Source organism: Trifolium pratense, linkage group LG1 (genome assembly GCF_020283565.1).
Source record: "Trifolium pratense cultivar HEN17-A07 linkage group LG1, ARS_RC_1.1, whole genome shotgun sequence".
In the NCBI taxonomy this organism is placed as follows: Eukaryota; Viridiplantae; Streptophyta; class Magnoliopsida; order Fabales; family Fabaceae; genus Trifolium; species Trifolium pratense.
The window spans coordinates 3,562,058-3,580,538 of record NC_060059.1 but is presented as its reverse complement, the minus strand read 5'-3'; the positions used below and the strand labels follow the sequence as shown (position 1 = coordinate 3,580,538).

The following is an 18,481-nucleotide window of genomic DNA, read 5'->3' as shown; positions in this document are numbered from 1 at the left end:
ACATATTTATGAAGTTAGTCCAGTGATGAGTTTATTTATTTAAATGTAATGGTATACTACTACTACAGTACTACTTACACCACCACTACAATATCACAATTTACATGTTTATTCCAAGCAAGCGGCGGAAGCATATAGCAAAGCGACAGTCAATTGATTTACATTGACTCCTTTAGCTACCAACCACGCTCGCACGCATCCTTTATTTCATGTGTGTGGTGAAGATCATTGCCTTTTACTACTACGCATCTGGATTTGGTGCTGTCCAAAAAACACGCAGTTTCACGCTGTACTGCATCCTGATCGTCTGATCATAATCCAACGAATCAGATCTATAGTGGTTATTTTTTACTGTATTTAATCTAAGTTGTTTGATCGTGATCGGACGATCAAAATACAATACAACGTGAAACTGCGTGCTTTTTGAACAGCACCAAATCCAGATCCGTACTACTACTAGTATATTTTCTGATATTATAATATAATAATAATATTAATAATGCTTGCTTGTGAAGACAGTCATTCCACTTCCACACCTTTTTGGTCACTTGTCTTTGTGTGCTTAGCTATGATCAAATCCACGATCCAATAAGGGAAGGGACAATGGATTTCTTACCAACCCAAGGGCTTTTTTTGTTTGAAGGAAAGAAAGAAAATTACGGAAATCGATGGATAAATTTGGACTAGAGTTAGTCTAAATTCATTCATTGATTTTCGTAATTTTCATTTCTCTCACTTTCTTTCCACTCAACTAGAGGTGGGAATAGGCTAGGCCGAGCTAGGCTTTGCCAAGCCTGGGCCTGGCCTGTCAAAAAATCTAAGGCCTGAGCCTGGCCTGTGGCCTATCATAGGCCTAATTTTTAGGCCTGAGCCTGGTCTATTGAAAGCCTGATGTGGCCCGTTGGCCTGTTTAAAAGCCTATTTCATATGAACATATTTAAATAAATAATTATATTTTTTTTAAATATACTTATGAACGAATAAACCAATGTTCCTTTTGATATTTAACATTATATTTTAGAAATTTTGACTATATATGTCATCATATTTTAATTCTAGTTTATAATAATACATTTATATATGTTAAAAACGAATGTAGATTAATAAATTTAAACTACTTAAAAAGTTAATAGATTTATAATTTAATCAAAGTACAAATTTTAATATATAAATTATAATCTTAGTAAAAATATCATTCATATTAAGTTAAATAGGCTGGCCTAATAGGCCTCAAAGGCTTTTTTAATGGCCTGCGGCCTGGCCTTTTTAGCTAAATAGGCTTATAAAAAAGTCTTGGCCTGCTCTATTTAAAGAAATAGGCTGGCCTGGCCTGAGCCTGTGTAGGCTGGGCCTTAAGGCCCGGTAGGCCGGCCTGGCCTGTTCCCACCTCTACACTCAACTAAACGGACCAAGAGTCTCAAACCTGCATGAGGCTGCACACCTCTCTTAGAACAATGAATGAAAATTACGGAAATTAATGAACAATTAATTTAGTATAAGTTCATTCATAATACTAGTATAAAAAAAAAGTTCATTCATGATACAAGAGCACTGTTTAAGAAACCAAAAAAATAAATAAAAGAAACGTTGGACGAAAACACCAAAATATAGATTTTTATTGTGTTAGTTAATCAGGGTTTGCCTTGAGTTTTTGGAGGTCGTATGCAAATATAAAAAGTGCCCTTTAATAAATAAAAACGTAATTTTATTTTAAAAAAAAACTATCCTTGATTTAAATTACAAATAACATTAAAAAAATAAGCATCACCGCAATTAATGTAAAAAGAGTCATAGTCTGATCAATAACAATAAAATATTTTCTAACTACTTAAAACGAGTCATTTGTGAAACATTTTTTGAAGAAAATTTATCAATTAAGTAATGTATTAAATTTTGCACTCCCTAATTTATTAAAACTACAATTCCATAAAAAAAGATTATGTGTCTGACAATTGAGCTTTTGCAGTTTGTTGTATAATATATTAATTTTTGCACTCATAAATTACTAATACTACTACTCTTAAAAAATTTAGGCCTTCATTTTTAGGAGGCCCGATGCCACAGAACATGTTGCACATGTGTCTGGGCCGGGCCTGTAGTTAATTACACCCTTTTCAATATTTTTCTTTTAAAAAATTTGAATTTTTAATGAATGTTCATGGAACATTATTTAGCATTTGCCATAATACTATAATACTCTCTTCAATATACCTGTGAGTTTAGCTCAATTGGTAGGAACATCGCATTATATGTGTGCAGGAGTTCGGGTTCGAATCTGGGACACTCCGTTTATTCACTTTTAAGGTGTATTTTCTAGCCATTAGGCTATTTGACAAAAAACAAATTCATTTTCCGACGGTGGTTCAAGCATACATAATAAAATGAATGCTCAATAAAGTATAATAATAATAAAAAAAAATTTGTGTTGATCAAACTTCTTTTGTATTCAAAGAGAAAATTGATTATTATTTTTTTTGTATTTTGTTTTGTGTAAATCGTGTATTATAATGCGCAACTGTAGAGACTAATCATCGAGCCTTATGTGACTCGAATGTATGGTAAACTCTTCATAAAATTTTTAACATTATTGCATGTCCAAGTCAGAGATTGAGCTCAAAACCTTAGTTAAGTTAGAAAAGACCTGAACCATTTCATTTAAGTGCTCTCGGTTATTGTACTTTAGTTTTAGGGTTATGCTAACTTGTGCCATTGTGACACTAGTGTTTTTTTTTTTTTTGGCGCAATTGGGCATTAGTTAAGAATATCAAAAAAAGTAATTTTGGCATTGAAAAAATATTATATTTATGTATAAAAAATAGATTACACAAAATCTAGTTCTTTTGTACTTTATTTAATTTAATTTATTTAATTCCTTTAACTAGTGTCACAAGAGCAATAATTAGGAATATTTTCTTATTTTTAACATCTCTTATTGGATAAGTTTAGAATATTTCTTTTTGGTTTAATTTTGAATAAATACATTTGACTATTTATTTCTATAGAAAAAGAAAATCAACATTTTTTTCATTCATTCACCATAAAAATGTATTCATTCTTAATTTGAATCAAATACATTTGACCATTTATAAGATCAAACTGAGTATTAAAAATGTAACCCTAATCACGAACCAAATACATTATTCATTGAATTTAAAAATGATTTGAATGGAAAAAAAAATTAAATTAAATGCATTAAAGCCAATGCAAGAGAAAGAGAAACCGCATTCATCATTCATAAACCCTGTTCTGTGACTGTAAGAAAGCATCACTGATTCATTTATATAAATGCACCAACCTCCCTCCACTTGCTGACTTGTGTTTGATTTCATTTCCACCAAACTTCCCACCACACTCACTCTCTCAGTCATTTCATCAAACACCAGCCAGCCATGGCAGCCAACGCAATTTCCCAAACTTTCCGAATCCCTACTCCAACCTCCCTTTCTCTCTCATCCAAACTTCCTCTCTCCCCCGCCTTCTCCGTCTCCCTCCCCACCCACCGCCGTCGTTCCCTAGTCGTCTACGTCTCTTCCAGTCTCGACGCAAAACCCACCGTACTCGTCGCTGAAAAACTCGGCGAAGCAGGTCTCAAACTTCTCAAAGACTTCGCTAACGTGGATTGTTCATACAATCTCAGCCCTGAGGAACTCTGCACCAAGATCTCTCTCTGTGATGCTCTTATCGTTCGTAGTGGGACTAAAGTCTCACGTGAAGTCTTTGAATCTTCCGGTGGTAGACTTAAGGTCGTTGGAAGAGCTGGTGTTGGAATCGATAACGTGGATCTGGCTGCTGCTACTGAACATGGTTGTTTGGTTGTGAATGCTCCCACTGCTAACACCGTCGCCGCTGCTGAGCACGGGATCGCACTCTTGGCTTCCATGGCTAGAAACGTTGCTCAGGCTGATGCTTCTATCAAAGCTGGTAAAGTTGTTTTTTAACTGAAGCATTTTATCGAACACCTTCTTTGTTAGATTTTGTTTAGATCCTATTGCTTTTTAGTGTTAGAATTTGGGTACTTTTTTGTTTTGTTAAATTTCGTATTTCTTTATGATGTCAAATGTTAGTTGACTAGGTAACGTCATTGTATAATTTTCTGCTAAAAGGAGGAAACTTCATTTCCTCATATATCAATTTGTGTGTGGCTGACACTTTCTGTGTATTCATGTTGAGATCTATTTTTATATATGGGATAACATTTTGGTTTTAACCCAATAGCAATTAAATGAGATGACACAAGTCTCTTATTGGTTAAACCAAGGTCCTGGTTCGATTCCTGGTTTGGGCATGCGCTTAGGAAGCGTTTTCCATCCATTTGGGTCCCACAAGGCTCGAGGGATTAGTTTCTGCAGTTGCGCGCGGAGGTTACTTGATTTATACCCAAAAAAGTTTTGGTTTTTAATTTTTTTTTATTTTATATAAATTTTTATGGGTGTTGTTAATGTTGTGGCTTCTGTTTTTTAGTTAATGTGTGTGGTTGATTAAATTTGTGCTGACTGATTTACACATGTTGTGGTTGATACAGGGAAATGGCTGAGAAGTAAGTATGTTGGAGTATCCCTAGTTGGGAAGACACTTGCTGTAATGGGATTTGGGAAGGTTGGTACTGAAGTTGCTAGGCGTGCTAAGGGGCTTGGGATGAATGTCATTGCTCATGATCCTTATGCTCCTGCTGATCGTGCTCGTGCTATTGGTGTGGAACTTGTGAGCTTTGATGAAGCTATTGCTACTGCTGATTTCATCTCTTTGCATATGCCGCTTACCCCAGCTACCTCAAAGATGCTCAATGATGAGACTTTTGCCAAGATGAAGAAAGGAGTTAGAATTGTTAATGTTGCTCGTGGTGGAGTCATTGATGAGGATGCACTTGTTAGAGCATTGGATGCTGGAATTGTAGCTCAGGTTTGAAGCATTTAGCCACTAATAGTTTACTTTAAAGGATAATAATTAATAATTATTTGGGTCAAGATCATGACAGTTTGTATCTTTGTTTCAGGCGGCTCTTGATGTTTTCACTGTGGAACCACCTGCCGAAGACAGCAAGTTGGTTAAGCATGAGCTAGTTACTGCAACACCTCATCTCGGTGCCAGTACCAAGGAAGCTCAGGTTAGTTTGTTAGTTACTTCAAACAATTGCTCATGATTATGTCTAATAACCTTTCAAAATGATTACCAGGAAGGTGTGGCTATTGAAATAGCCGAAGCTGTAGTTGGGGCCTTGAAAGGGGAGCTTGCTTCTACTGCAGTAAATGCACCAATGGTTCCCTCAGAGGTACTAGAAAAAAAATCTTCATTACCCTTTTAATTTACTAGTATTTCATTATAAATAACCTTGCTTCGTGATGTTACTGCACAGAAATTTGGCTTAAGAAAATCATTGGGAATCATTAACTTTTTGTGTATCCAAATTCAAATATTGAAAATGATATTTGGAATCAAATGGTTGGTTGTAAATTGTTAAATTTTGATTGCTATTTACTCAACTGGTTCTAATTAAATACTAATAGTTAAGTAAATGTGAAAGTTTGATTTGAGAAATCTAATACTACATGATTTGATATGAGGTTTTATTCCTTAGCTTTTACCTCTTCAAATTTGAAACCCTGTCTCAAGCCTATCATGATACAAAATGATTCATGGGTTGGAGTTGGTGATAAAATTGGAGACTGGAATTGACCCAAGTCTAACACATGTTTCATTCCTTTGTGACTGCAGGTGCTAACAGAGCTTAAACCATTTGTTGATCTTGCTGAGAAGCTGGGGAGACTGGCTGTCCAACTGGTAGCAGGAGGAAGCGGTGTAAAAACGGTGAAAGTGACTTATGCTTCCGCTAGGGCCCCTGATGATCTTGACACACGTCTTCTTCGTGCTATGATAACAAAGGGTCTGATTGAGCCCATATCCAGTGTTTTTGTGAACTTGGTTAATGCTGATTTCACCGCTAAACAAAGAGGGATAAGAATAACTGAGGAGAGAGTTATTCTTGATGGTTCACCTGAGAATCCACTTGAATTCATCCAGGTCCAGATTGCTAACGTGGAATCTCGATTTGCCAGCGCAATATCAGATTCAGGGGAGATCACTGTTGAGGGCCGTGTGAAAGATGGTGTCCCTCATCTTACAAAGGTTGGATCTTTTGAAGTTGATGTGAGTTTGGAAGGTAGCATTATACTGTGCAGGCAGGTAGATCAACCAGGTATGATTGGAAAGGTGGGAAGCATCTTGGGTGAAGAGAATGTGAATGTGAGCTTCATGAGTGTTGGAAGGATTGCTCCAAGAAAGCAAGCTGTGATGGCAATTGGAGTTGATGATCAACCTCGCAAAGAAACTTTGAAAAGGATTGGAGATATTCCTGCTGTTGAAGAATTCGTTTTCCTCAAGTTGTAAGATTAAATGTTTGTGTTGTGTTTTATTTTTCCTTTATTTTGTATTTTTTTTAAATTGGGCATGACTGGTTGATGCGCCCGGTTTTGATGTATCATCATGAACAAGTGAGTAGAGTGAGTCTTAGAGGGATGAAGAAAAGAATAATTTTACTTTGGAATGAGTAGTGTGGTTTATTGGTTTAGTGAAATTCCTGCTTGTTCATTTTTATTTGAAAATAAAGAGAATAAACAATATGTTGGAAATTTCAAAGAATCACTCACATTTTTAAAGTTTGATCACTGTTTGATTTTAGTCTTAATTTTTTGAGCCATGTTTTTTGTTTTTGTTTAAACTCTTAAATCTTTGATTTTCTCTCAAAAGTTCAAACTAAATTATTATTTAATAACGTCAGTGTAAAATTATTATACTATTAAACCCTAACTCGTTTCGACCCGACCTGACTCGATCTCTTTTGACCTAATTTAGATTGCGCCGAACCGTTTCACCTCGTTTAGCATCTAAATAGGAAAATATTGTTTTTTTTTTTTTTGGTCAGAAATAGGAAAATATTGTTAACTTTGGGGAATCGGTGTCTCCATTCATCAGTATCTATAATCATTATTTCATATATTAAATGTATCTTGCAAGTTTGTGTAACCGGTTACATGATTTAATGTAATATGTTAACTTTGGACAAATGTCGAGTTCACATCGCTTTATCAGGGTATCATTGTTCAATGGAGAGATCTTCAGCAAATATTGAACTCTGGTTTGTACGGGTTCAACATCAATGACAGACCACTTAATTCAATTCTTGAGAAAATCCAAGAGCATGAGCATCCAATTGCAATGGGTGTTCTGCTTGTGGGTTGGATCCAGCCAGAAGCTGGAGATCACTGGATTGAAATGGAAATCGCCGCCCTTTATCTAGGAGTTGAGCAATTTGGACATAATGACTTGAAAACTATCATATCTTTCTTGAGGGACGAACCATAGGTTTTTTCGGTGAAGTGCTCGAAAAATGTTGATTTACGATGAAACTATCACATTTATAAAAAATGTTGATTTAGAAATACAAACATTCACTCTATATTTCCAAGAAACGTCCGTTCAATGGCGCTCCTACCTCTTATTCTCAATGAAGATTTTACTTCATTTAAATTCTCTTACTTTATGCTTTTCATGGGTATATTGCTCTAGTAATATATATATATATATATATATATATTACAGAAGATGAATTTTAGAGCTACCAACTTCGTTGAAATATTTAAAGATTATGTTCACTATTTTTTAGATTATCCAAAAAAACTACATCAACAATGATGTATTTTTCTTTTTTTGCTAAAATAAATTTTAAAACGAAGAAATGATTCTCCAATTCAAGACAGAAAAAAAATAAAAAATAAATAAACAGGTTAATATGTAATTGAGCTAATTGAGCTAGCTGAGAGACTTCCAACTCTTTTAACCATTAGTTCAACTAGCTCAATTAGTTAAGCTACCCATCTCACCGCAGGTTAATATGTACTCCCTCCGTATCACAATATATGTCGCTTTGCCACTTTTACACATATTAAGAAATGTAATTAATGTTATATGAAAAAAAAAGATTATAAGTTGATTTACAAAATTGTCCTTTATTCATGGTATGAAAAAAATAAATTGAAGAATTGAAAGAATGAGAGTAATAAATAGTTAAAGATATACTGTAATAGGAAAAATAACATTAAATGAAATTGGTAATATAAAGTGATATATATTGTAGTACAAATTTTTTCACCAAAGTGACATATATTGTGGTACGAATGGAGTAATTGTTATCGGTGGGATGTAAACCAAAAAAAGTTTAATAGAAATGCACGATTATCCACTAAAAAACTATCAATTTGTCATATTACATTAAGAATTAAAAACAAATTTAATAAAAAACCAAATTGAATATTAATATTATATAAATCAATTGTGTACATTTCATATTACATTTAATTCAACTCATTTTTCATGCATATTAAAGATCGTGTTTACAACTACTTTGATTTGATATGTATCATGAGAATTCTGCTCCCTCATTTTTCATATATATATATATATATATATATTGACACAACTCATTTTTCATATATTAAATATTACTCTTTGAGTCATTCATAATATACGAGAATGAGTACTATAAATGTTAATTATTCAAAGTGATTTCAAATTTTAATCATATTAAATTTATGTATTTACGTATCTATTACATATGAAATAACTTCTTCTTTTTTTTCCAGAAAATACTCATATAGACTTTTGTAATGTTTCATTATTTTTGAAGAAATTATATAATGCATGAATTGTCACTTTGAATTTAGACGAGAGAGATGTCAAGATTAATTATTTCATAGTCTCTCATTTCATTTGGTCTATTTTTTTTTTTTTTGACCTTTCTTAATTCTTTTTGCACACATAATATCATTTGCTTGCGAGTTTTTTTTTTTTTTTGTAAGATTTGCGAGTTTACATAGTAAAATAAATATTATAATATAAACTTACTAAATATATGACTTTTTTATGAAAAGAAACATATATATTGTACCAAAAAAAAAAAAAAAGAAAAGAAAAGAAACACACAAATATTTGTGAACTTTTACTTCTAAGCTCGACATACTTTTTGCATCGGCACATTGTCATTTATTTTTTTTTGCCACGTCACCAATCAATTTTTTTTTTCCAATTTATTTCCAGATTTTTCTTTGCAACCTCATTCCCAGTTTTTTGTTATTGTTAATAATTAAATGGGTTGTGCCTGATGGTTGTTTTGCTAAGTTTAATATTGTTACTTATTAACAAACTAAAAAAATAATTTTTTAACAAACTAGTTTTTTTTTTATTAATTGGGAATAAGATTGCTAAAAAAAAATTGAAAAAAAAGTGGAAATTTTTTTTTTAAAAAAATTGATTTGTGACGTGGCAAGCAAAAAAGTGGCAGTGACGTGGCACTGCCACGTCATCATCCTTTAACCCATGTGGAGGGCAAAGACTAAAAACATTGAGTGAAGAAACTTTAGGGGCTAAAAAGTGTGAAAACAAATTTCAGGGACTAAAACGAAAATTTAGTAAAACTATAAGGACCAAAAACATATTTAACCCTTAATAATTTTATCATACAAAAAAAATTAATTGATCTAATGATCAGAGGTTAGTTGGCAAGGACATCGCACTATATGTGCACGAGCTGGGGTTCGAACTCCGGACACTCCACTAATTCATCTTTAAGGTGAAATTTTTAGCCAATAAACTACTTGACAAAAAATTTAAAAAGTCAGAATTGAAACTTTGAATCCACAGCTTAGCCATATCAACATTGTATTCTCTCAAAAGGATAATAAAGTTTAATTTTTATGTTTGATTTTAGTTTTCTCATAATCTTTTGAGCCATTTTTGTATCATTTCGCTTAAGTTTGTTTGTTTTTTTTTTTTTCTTCTTATTTGAGAAATTTTCGAATATGAATAAGAATTAGAGCGTCAAAATATTGTTTGTCTTTTATTTATTATTGTATTCATAGAATTATATTTTTATATATATTATAATTATAATAATTATATATGAATAAAAGATAGACGGACAACAAGTTGCGCGCTAATAATGGTAAGTGTTTGAGTTTAGAGAAAGTCTTCTATAGGCAGGCACATACATAACACCTAAATTTTGGGCACAACCAATGTAATTGTGACAGCTCATAAAAAACTAATAAACTTCTTCTTCGAGAGACGCAAGTTTGGTGTACTAATTTTCTTACTTCTTGGAGTATGGTTAGTGATCTGGGGTTATACAAGCCTGAGTAATCCACTCGAGTATCATTTTAAAAAAAAAAATCTACATTTCTTATTAATATCCACTTGATTATTTTTTTTTTTGTTATAAAAAGAACCAAACATATTTTCACTTTTACTTCTTATAAAAATGATCGGAGGAATTACAAAGTATAAACTTTGGTGAAGATATGATAATTTTTATCTGAATATTTGCTTATATCAACCGAATCAATCCATGCCTTAAAAATAAACGAATGATTCAATCCAATTCAAGTTGCATCAACCATCAACGTAATAAAGAAATGTCTATTTAACCTTATTTCTTATTGTGTTGTTGCCGGAGTTTTTTTTATTGAAGTTCATCTTATGTATTACTAACATTTGTATTTGAACCTTTGTAACAGAATCCTTTTCTAATGTTTCGATCTGCATATTCAATCATGTATATCCCTCTAACAAACGTCCACAAATTTCTCTTATAGTAATAGTAGAACTCGTGATTTTATTTGAAATAATGAATATTTTTTGGAGCATTTCTGTAGACAAAGAATACATCCCATGCATCACATTTAAAGGTTCTATATATGTAAAGAGGTCATTTGCTGGGTTGAGTTTCAAATGTTGAATCCTCATGATGCAAATATTTCAGGGCGTTTTGACATGACATGAGGTGCAACTGTAATAACAATATCCGGGGTGAATCCAATCATAGAATGCGAGGAATTAATCTTGACTACTCAATCTCGAATTACATGGATGGCCAAGATGAGCTTATCTAACCTCTCAAACCCTTTGCTGATACGCTCCCTATACATATAGGTACATATAAAACCTCATAACCTATGGTTTGTATAGACGATTCTGACTATTGAGACAACCCTGCTTTCGATGCCGAAATTCTCATTTTAAGAACCAGAAAGAAAAGGAACCTCGGCTAGAGTTGTTGGTAGGGAGATGTTGAGGTTATGAACGGCTAAGTATGCGGCAATACCAGCAGCATAACCTGCAAAAGCAAAGCCACTAACCTGCACAACAGAAATAAACAACGCCGGTCATGCAAATATAAAGATTTTATTCTATCAGATCAATAATATCAAGCGAATGGTAGGAAATACCTTTTTAAAGTACCAAAAGAAGTCCACTTTTTCCATCCCCATGAATGCAACTCCAGCAGCTGAGCCAATAACTAACATGGATCCACCGGTACCAGCACAAAATGCAATCAATTGCCAGAACTCAGAATCTTGAGGGAAAGAAGTGACGTCGTACATTCCCATAGTTGCAGCAACCAATGGAACATTGTCTATTACCGCAGATATGACACCAATAGCACTTGCAATTAGTTCGCTGTTTTGGACATGAGCATCAAGGTAATTTGCTATTTCCCGAAGAATACCTGCCGCCTCCAGGCTGCAAAAACATCACCATTTTGATTGCAAAAACATGAGTAGCCAAGAAATTGTCATGTCAGGGAAGGATATCTTTAAAAAAAATAATTGGGGAAGGATAATTTTTTTTAATAATGGTAGCACTAATTGCCATTTTTACAACTCTCCCATGAGATTTGAAATCTGCCAGGTTACAAAGTCAAGTTCTGACCACTAAGTTGACACCTCATGGACATGATAGGGAAGGACATCTAATCACAATTCATGAAAAATTTGTGAAGATTTTAAATTTTCTGAGCTGATACCATAACAACAATGATTATTAGAGTACGAGTACTATGGCGTCATTTGATACATGTAAGCGACCCCGTCACCCCATCTAGTGAAATAAGATTTGGTTGTTGTTTGTATATTCTAACAATAATGAAAATCCAAATGGCGTGAATTGATAGGAAGAATAAATTCCTTCTCCTAATAGGACATGGCAAATAAAATAAGTCATAGTTCTCATAAGTCTAAACGGATGAAACACGTGGCTGTTGTGTTGTCTGAAGTTCATTGCGACGGAAAAAAAAATCAAAAATTATTTCTGTATTACCTGCTAACAGATAATAGAATTCCAAGGAAGAATAGTGCTCCTTGAGTATCTATCCTTGATAGTGCCTGTGGCACTTTAAGCTTCTTTCTCTTTTCAGATTCACCATAATGGATTGCATCAGTAAGGATCCAAAGAACGCCAAGTCCAAGCAACATCCCCATGTACGGAGGCAAACCTGTGACGGCCTTGAACACGGGGACAAAAATCAAAGCTCCTAAACCCACCGAAAAAACAAGCTGTCCCCGAGGAGCCATCTGTTCAGATGCCAAGACATCGGGAGAATCCTGCCCCTTGCCATTAACTTCACTGAACAGAAGAAAATCCAGTATGATCATGTAAATTATAGTTATAATATGTTAAGCTAAAATTGACCACTCAAATCAGTTTTCTTGGTTAACTTTTGAAGTACAATAGTACCTAGTCAAGGACATTAGAGCCAGTGGAACAGCTAGAGAAATGGCTGAAGGCAAAAACAAATCCTGAAAGTAAAGAAAATGCAGTTATAGATACATTTTTCATATTGACCAAGGAAATCATAATTTACAGCTTTAAATTATGTAGTATTTTTTATCACTATATCAAAAGAATATTTCAGGGTGTCACTGGTGCTCAATTCATTAATCATTATACATTTATACCACTATAAATTACTATGTCATTTCAGGCAAAAATATTTCATGATCCAAATAGACGTTATCATATTGGAACAATTTTCCAAGAGATATATCACCTTCATTGTTTGCACTGTAGTTATTTGGCCATGTATCCACAGCATAGTTGTTGTGACATCGCCAATAGGAGTCCAAGCACCACCAGCGTTTGCTGCTATTACAACAACAGCTCCAAGAATCCTGCAAACAAAATCCAAAGCAACTTCTTGAGGATTTCAAAAGGTGTAGCTAAACCTCAGAATAGTTGAAGATCGGAGAACACAGGATTTCCTAATGCTGATTTCAACTTAAATGAAAAAACTAACAACATTTCATATCATTTACGAAATATAAGCACTGGCAGGAACTGGTGTATTTAAACGATGAATCGTTTCTTTGAGAAAAATTTGTTAAAATGGATATTCAGATTTTGTGAGAAAATGAAAAAGTATGGGTAATGCAATATAAATTGCTCCAACTAAGGAGTGGTCTTATCAGGCTAAAGAGACCAATAAATGAAACCTTATGTAATTCATGAATGTCTCCATTCAATCATTATTGTGCTATTTTAGAAATTATGGTCATATTGAATACTTCAACGTGTGGTAAGAACATTACACCGAAATTCAATAACATAATGACACACATACTTTCGATACTCTGATGGAGGTACTAATTTCCGCAACAGAGAAACCATGACTATGGTGGATGTAAGGTTGTCCAGAACTGAACTGAGAAAAAATGTAATAAATCCAACCTGCATATTTAACTTTAATTTGTCAAATTCAATTATTGGGACACACGGACAATATCTGTCATGGCAGTCATGCAAACTACACAAGATTTATAATTTCAGATTTGGGGGAAAAGAGACATTAGGTAAAAATTTCAGATTCTTTCCAAGTTGATAACTAAAAACTAATGCAGTCAAGTTTCCAAGAAATTTCAACTTGCAAAGAATTCACAACGAAGCATTCGTAGTATGGTAAAAATTGCATAGATAAAGCGATGAAAGAACTTACCACCCAAAGGAGAAGGCGTGGCTTTCGGGTTTTTATATTGTCCGTAACTATCTTAAATCCTTGATGAGCATCAACTATCTCAACAATGGTCATTGCACCAAGCAAGAAGAACACTATTTCACTGACTTCGGCAGATGCATGAGATAGCTCTGAGACAGCTATATCAGTTGATGGAGCCTACAGACAATTCATAAAAAATAAAAGTAAATGGCAGTGGAAAATCCAATCGAATGATACTTGGGAGACAGTAATTGTGAGATCAGAATCAACTTCTTTTCCACAGTAACAAGGTTTTTTACAACATATTATGTGCAATGGTAGCAACCAATTGTTGGGAAAAAAACTATGAACGAATAAAAATACACATAATCTTCGAGGTAAACTGTTGTTTAGTTTGGACAAAATAAACAAACTTCCATTAACTCACATATTCTAATCAATCTTACCAAATTTTCATACATTTGTGAAAGGTTCTGACAAAGAAAGTTGATTTTAAGTGCAAGTACCATAAAGAGGTTCTTTTTTAAAATAAAAGTAATTCCAAAAGACGGGGGCAAAGGAAACTCTTTAATGTTGCATCAAGTTTATATTGGATGATAGAAGAAAAATATCCCAAACCACATGTTTCTGTTAAAGATTCGATTTTGAAATCAACCAGACCCTTATAGTTAATGTTGGTTCACACTTGAAATTGTGTTTCAATTGAATGCTGTCAAATAGCGGCAACAGGGATTTTGACGAATCAGGTATTAAAACCGTAGCCCTTTATTAGTTTCGCTATTACGGCAATAAGGGATCACTATTCCAATTTATGCCAGCTGATGTAGCGGCAATAGCGAAAAAAAGAGAATTTCAGGTTTTTTATTGAAAAATAATATAATTGAAGAATCTGCATGTGTGCCAAACATGACCTACTTTTATAATAGAAAAATTGAAGAGTAAAAGAGTATGAGTCCTATATTCACTGTAATATGTAAACGTTTCAATATACTCCATTCCCTTTTTTTATTTGTATGTACCATTGCCTTTTTTTAACCGTTGTGCAGCTTCTGCTATTTCACATAGCAGATTTTGGCATTCCTCAATCCACTATTGGTAACGCCAACTCAAACTGATACATAGAATCTGCCTTATTCTAATCCTTGATAATGGCTACATATCTTTTGCAAAGATGACTAAATAAACAAACCCCAACAAAAAGAAAAAGAGCAGTTCGGATGTCTATATGAACACACACACAGTACAATAGACTTGATTTTGACAGTATGCAAAATAAGTGGTTTTGCTGGTGCATTTTAATAAATGAAACCAAAATATACCATTTTTCGTACCTTTTATCCTGTTTTATTATACTATTAATATACACCAAACATAGAATTTTGTTCTTTACAGTACTAAGTTCTAATCATAAATTTTAAACCAACCAAGTATCATGCTACCATAAAGCTCTAACCAATCAAAAATCACCTGACATTCTCAAAAGCCAAAACATATAAAAGATAGATATTTACCCCAATACTCCGTATCACCCATAAGCTTACAGCCATCAATAGTCCTACCCCACTTTTGTTGAATGCTAGAGATTCTTCAAATATGATGCCTGCATATCCTATTACAAATAGCAATGCCATAGCAAGATCCTGCAGTGAGACATCACATATCGAGCTCCCAACTTTCAGAACAGGGATATTTTCGCAAATGCATATACTTTACTGTGAAACTACCATAAGTGAAATAAGGTATTAATTTACCTGATTTGCCGCGACCCAAGAATGGTTAATTGCAACTGTCCCAGTTGCAGCTGCGGCAAATACCGCAACTGCTTTAAGCAAATCAGTCTTGGGCTGATAGTTATCTTCAAAATCTTGTGAGCTTGTTTCATCAACTGAACATAGAGGATCACAAGTTCCAGATTCTGATGTCAAGTCCTATTACCAAAATTAACCCCTTAGCATATCAAAAGCAGATTCTGTAAAGTACTAATGCACACATTAACTAACTAAATCACCAAAATTAACCCCTTTATCTTGCATAAGCTAATTTCAAATGAAATTCGTTTGAATTCAACTAATTAAGCTTAAAATTTGAATCTTTTTTTGATTGTTGAGGTACCCTTTACATGCAATTATGCAAAACAGCATGAAACATCAAAATTAGTAGATAAAAGAAGCAGAAAGATTAAAAGGGTAATCTAAATCTTAGAAGAAGAACCTGGAACTGTTTTTGGGAACTTTGTGGAGGCTGAAAAGAAGAGTTTGAATCTCTAGCTTTATCTTCAGCACGTGCCAATACACTATTACGGAGTAACTTGGGATTGGGAACTCCAAATCTGGTTCTACAAGAAGAAGAAGAAGAAGAAGAAGAAGAAGAAGTGAAGAAGGGTTGTGATTGTGTCAGTGAATTTTGAATTGTGTGAAGAGGATGAGATGAAAGTTTAGAATTTCGTGAATTTTGGAACATGGACAAGTTTGTTGCGATTGAAAACGTTGCCATTTGTTCCGGCAAATGTTTCCAACAGCAACAGTTGATGTTGTTGGCAAAACTATGATATGATAACTAACGGAAGAGAATTAGTTAGCTTCATTCATAGTAAGAAACTAAGAATGGAAAGAAATAAGTTCTTTCTTTCTGGATTACTGAAATGAATGGTAACTACTGTAACTGGTTTGGTAAATTTTGGTTTCGGAAATGAAAATAAAAAACAAGGTAAAATAACTAACCAAGTCAGGGACATGGTAAAATAAGTCCACGTGATAACATTTTCACTAATAATTTATGATTTGTTATAAATTGTGATTCAACCCTTAAATATCGATATTATATTACTAGTTTGATGTTTTCGTCTGTATTTAAATTTGAGATTTTACAATTATCGTGAGCTTTAGTGGTAATTATTGTTTCGTCTATATAATAAAATGATCTTATACACCTTGAATTGGTGGAAGAAATGTTTGTGAATAGAGATGGAGACTGAAGTCGGCAAAGTAAAAGTTTGACCGAGTGAGATAGGTTAGAAATTAATTAGAGATACATTATTAGTTAGTTTGTAAGGTGAAATTTATATTGACAAATATATATTGTATTGGCTTTCATCTAATCCAAAGGTCTAGTTCAAAACAAGTGTAAATAAAAAGTGATTATACCATCAATCAATTATAATTATTCCATTATTAAAATACAAAAAGTGCTTATAATGTTGTTTTAACAAAAAAAAGAAAAACAAAGAAGAAGCCACGTATGTATTGATGAGTCAAATATATGAATGAATGGCCATGGTTTCATCATTACAAAGAAACAGAAAGAGATAAAGAATAAAGGATTGCAATTCAATTGTTACAGTAACTTGTTCATCATCAACCAACCATGGCACTCGCTCAAGCTCAATCATCTGCTTCTCTTTCTGTCTCTCTTCGCGGTAATCCTCTGCTTCTCAATTCTCAACTTCCATTTTTAATCAATTGAACTAAACTAACTAACTATGTTGCAGATGCACGTGTTTTCACCACAAGAAACAACTACTATGCAGCCTCTGCTCAATTTCCTAAACCCACTTTGGCATCTTTTCAAGCATCCTTCGCCACTGGTTCTTCCCTAAGTAACTTTTCTAATTCTTAATTAAACATGTTTTTGCATATCTTAATCTTATCCAATGAGATTCAGCTTTTGTTTTTGCTGTATGCTTTATATGCTTGACATTTATAGTTTAACATGTAAGTATATGAAGTTAATTCATGATGCTAGTTAGTAGTTAGACTTTAGGGAGGGAGGGTGGAACAAAAGTATTGTTGAAACCAGTTATGAAGCTAAGTAATTTTTTACTTGTCTCAAGTGATTCGGAGAAGTCGTGACAGGAAGGCTGTATGCAAAGCAATGCCGGTTTCGATAAGATGTGAACAAAACACCAATGACGGGAACGGTTTGGATGTATGGCTAGGGCGGGTTGCCATGGTTGGTTTTGCTACTGCCATTACTGTTGAAATTACAAGTGGAAAAGGACTCCTAGAGGTATGTTTACACGCCATTACGGTAAATATTAAGTTCAGATACATTAATTTTATAATGAACCTAGAAAAGTGAAATTTGCTTATAAAATTAAGCTATGTATCTGTTCATGATATTTTAAGCTATTGAGATTAAGCATATAGGTTCATATATATAATTTTCTGATGCATCTAAAGTAAGTAGAATCTTCCAAGTGAACATAAGCTTGCAACGCGCCGAAATCGCCACTAACTTTATTAAGTTTTGATTTTGATACTCCTTACTTATCTCAACCTCTCCTTTCACTCATTCTAGCTGGTTATTTTTAGCAGAACTGCAAAAGAATAACAGTATTCCTGTACTTTGATATTGCAGAACTTTGGACTCACAAGTCCACTACCTACAGTTGCATTGGCCGTAACAGCACTGGTGGGTGTCTTGACGGCAGTTTTCATCTTCCAGTCAGCCTCAGAGAACTGATTACATATTCAGGCTGGTTGTGTTTGTTGTAAATTCTGTAGTTTCAAACGGAGTTCCATTTTTCAAGTAACATATTTAACACTGTTTTGTTGTAATATTAATATTCTTGGTGAAAAGAAATGACATCATTAATGAAATTATCCTTGCCCATTTTTCCTTTAACAAATATAGCCTTTCCATTTTATGAACCTTGCATACAAA

The 18,481-nt window shown here is 33.5% G+C and overlaps 3 protein-coding genes across 3 annotated transcripts; 2 read left to right on the top strand and 1 right to left on the bottom strand.

Moving 5' to 3' along the window:
- Positions 1 to 3,072: 3,072 nt before the first annotated feature.
- On the top strand, positions 3,073 to 6,571 carry LOC123902771 (D-3-phosphoglycerate dehydrogenase 1, chloroplastic). Its single transcript, XM_045952557.1, has 5 exons — positions 3,073 to 3,921; positions 4,523 to 4,899; positions 4,994 to 5,104; positions 5,174 to 5,269; positions 5,713 to 6,571. The coding sequence occupies exons 1-5, from the start codon at positions 3,390 to 3,392 to the stop codon at positions 6,382 to 6,384; spliced, it is 1,788 nt and encodes a 595-aa protein (XP_045808513.1). The 5' UTR covers positions 3,073 to 3,389; the 3' UTR covers positions 6,385 to 6,571.
- Positions 6,572 to 10,643: 4,072 nt separating this feature from the next.
- LOC123902770 (sodium/proton antiporter 1) lies at positions 10,644 to 16,509 on the bottom strand. Its single transcript, XM_045952556.1, has 10 exons — positions 16,031 to 16,509; positions 15,571 to 15,747; positions 15,331 to 15,459; positions 13,820 to 13,996; positions 13,448 to 13,554; positions 12,878 to 12,998; positions 12,565 to 12,626; positions 12,148 to 12,453; positions 11,277 to 11,571; positions 10,644 to 11,186 (listed from the first exon to the last, which is right to left on the bottom strand). Exons 1-10 carry the CDS (start codon positions 16,310 to 16,312, stop codon positions 11,067 to 11,069), a joined length of 1,776 nt encoding a protein of 591 aa, XP_045808512.1. The 5' UTR covers positions 16,313 to 16,509; the 3' UTR covers positions 10,644 to 11,066.
- A 564-nt stretch (positions 16,510 to 17,073) lies between these two features.
- Positions 17,074 to 18,417, top strand: LOC123902768 (stress enhanced protein 1, chloroplastic). Its single transcript, XM_045952555.1, has 4 exons — positions 17,074 to 17,234; positions 17,307 to 17,414; positions 17,649 to 17,824; positions 18,176 to 18,417. Exons 1-4 carry the CDS (start codon positions 17,183 to 17,185, stop codon positions 18,278 to 18,280), a joined length of 441 nt encoding a protein of 146 aa, XP_045808511.1. The 5' UTR covers positions 17,074 to 17,182; the 3' UTR covers positions 18,281 to 18,417.
- The last annotated feature ends 64 nt before the right edge of the window (positions 18,418 to 18,481 follow it).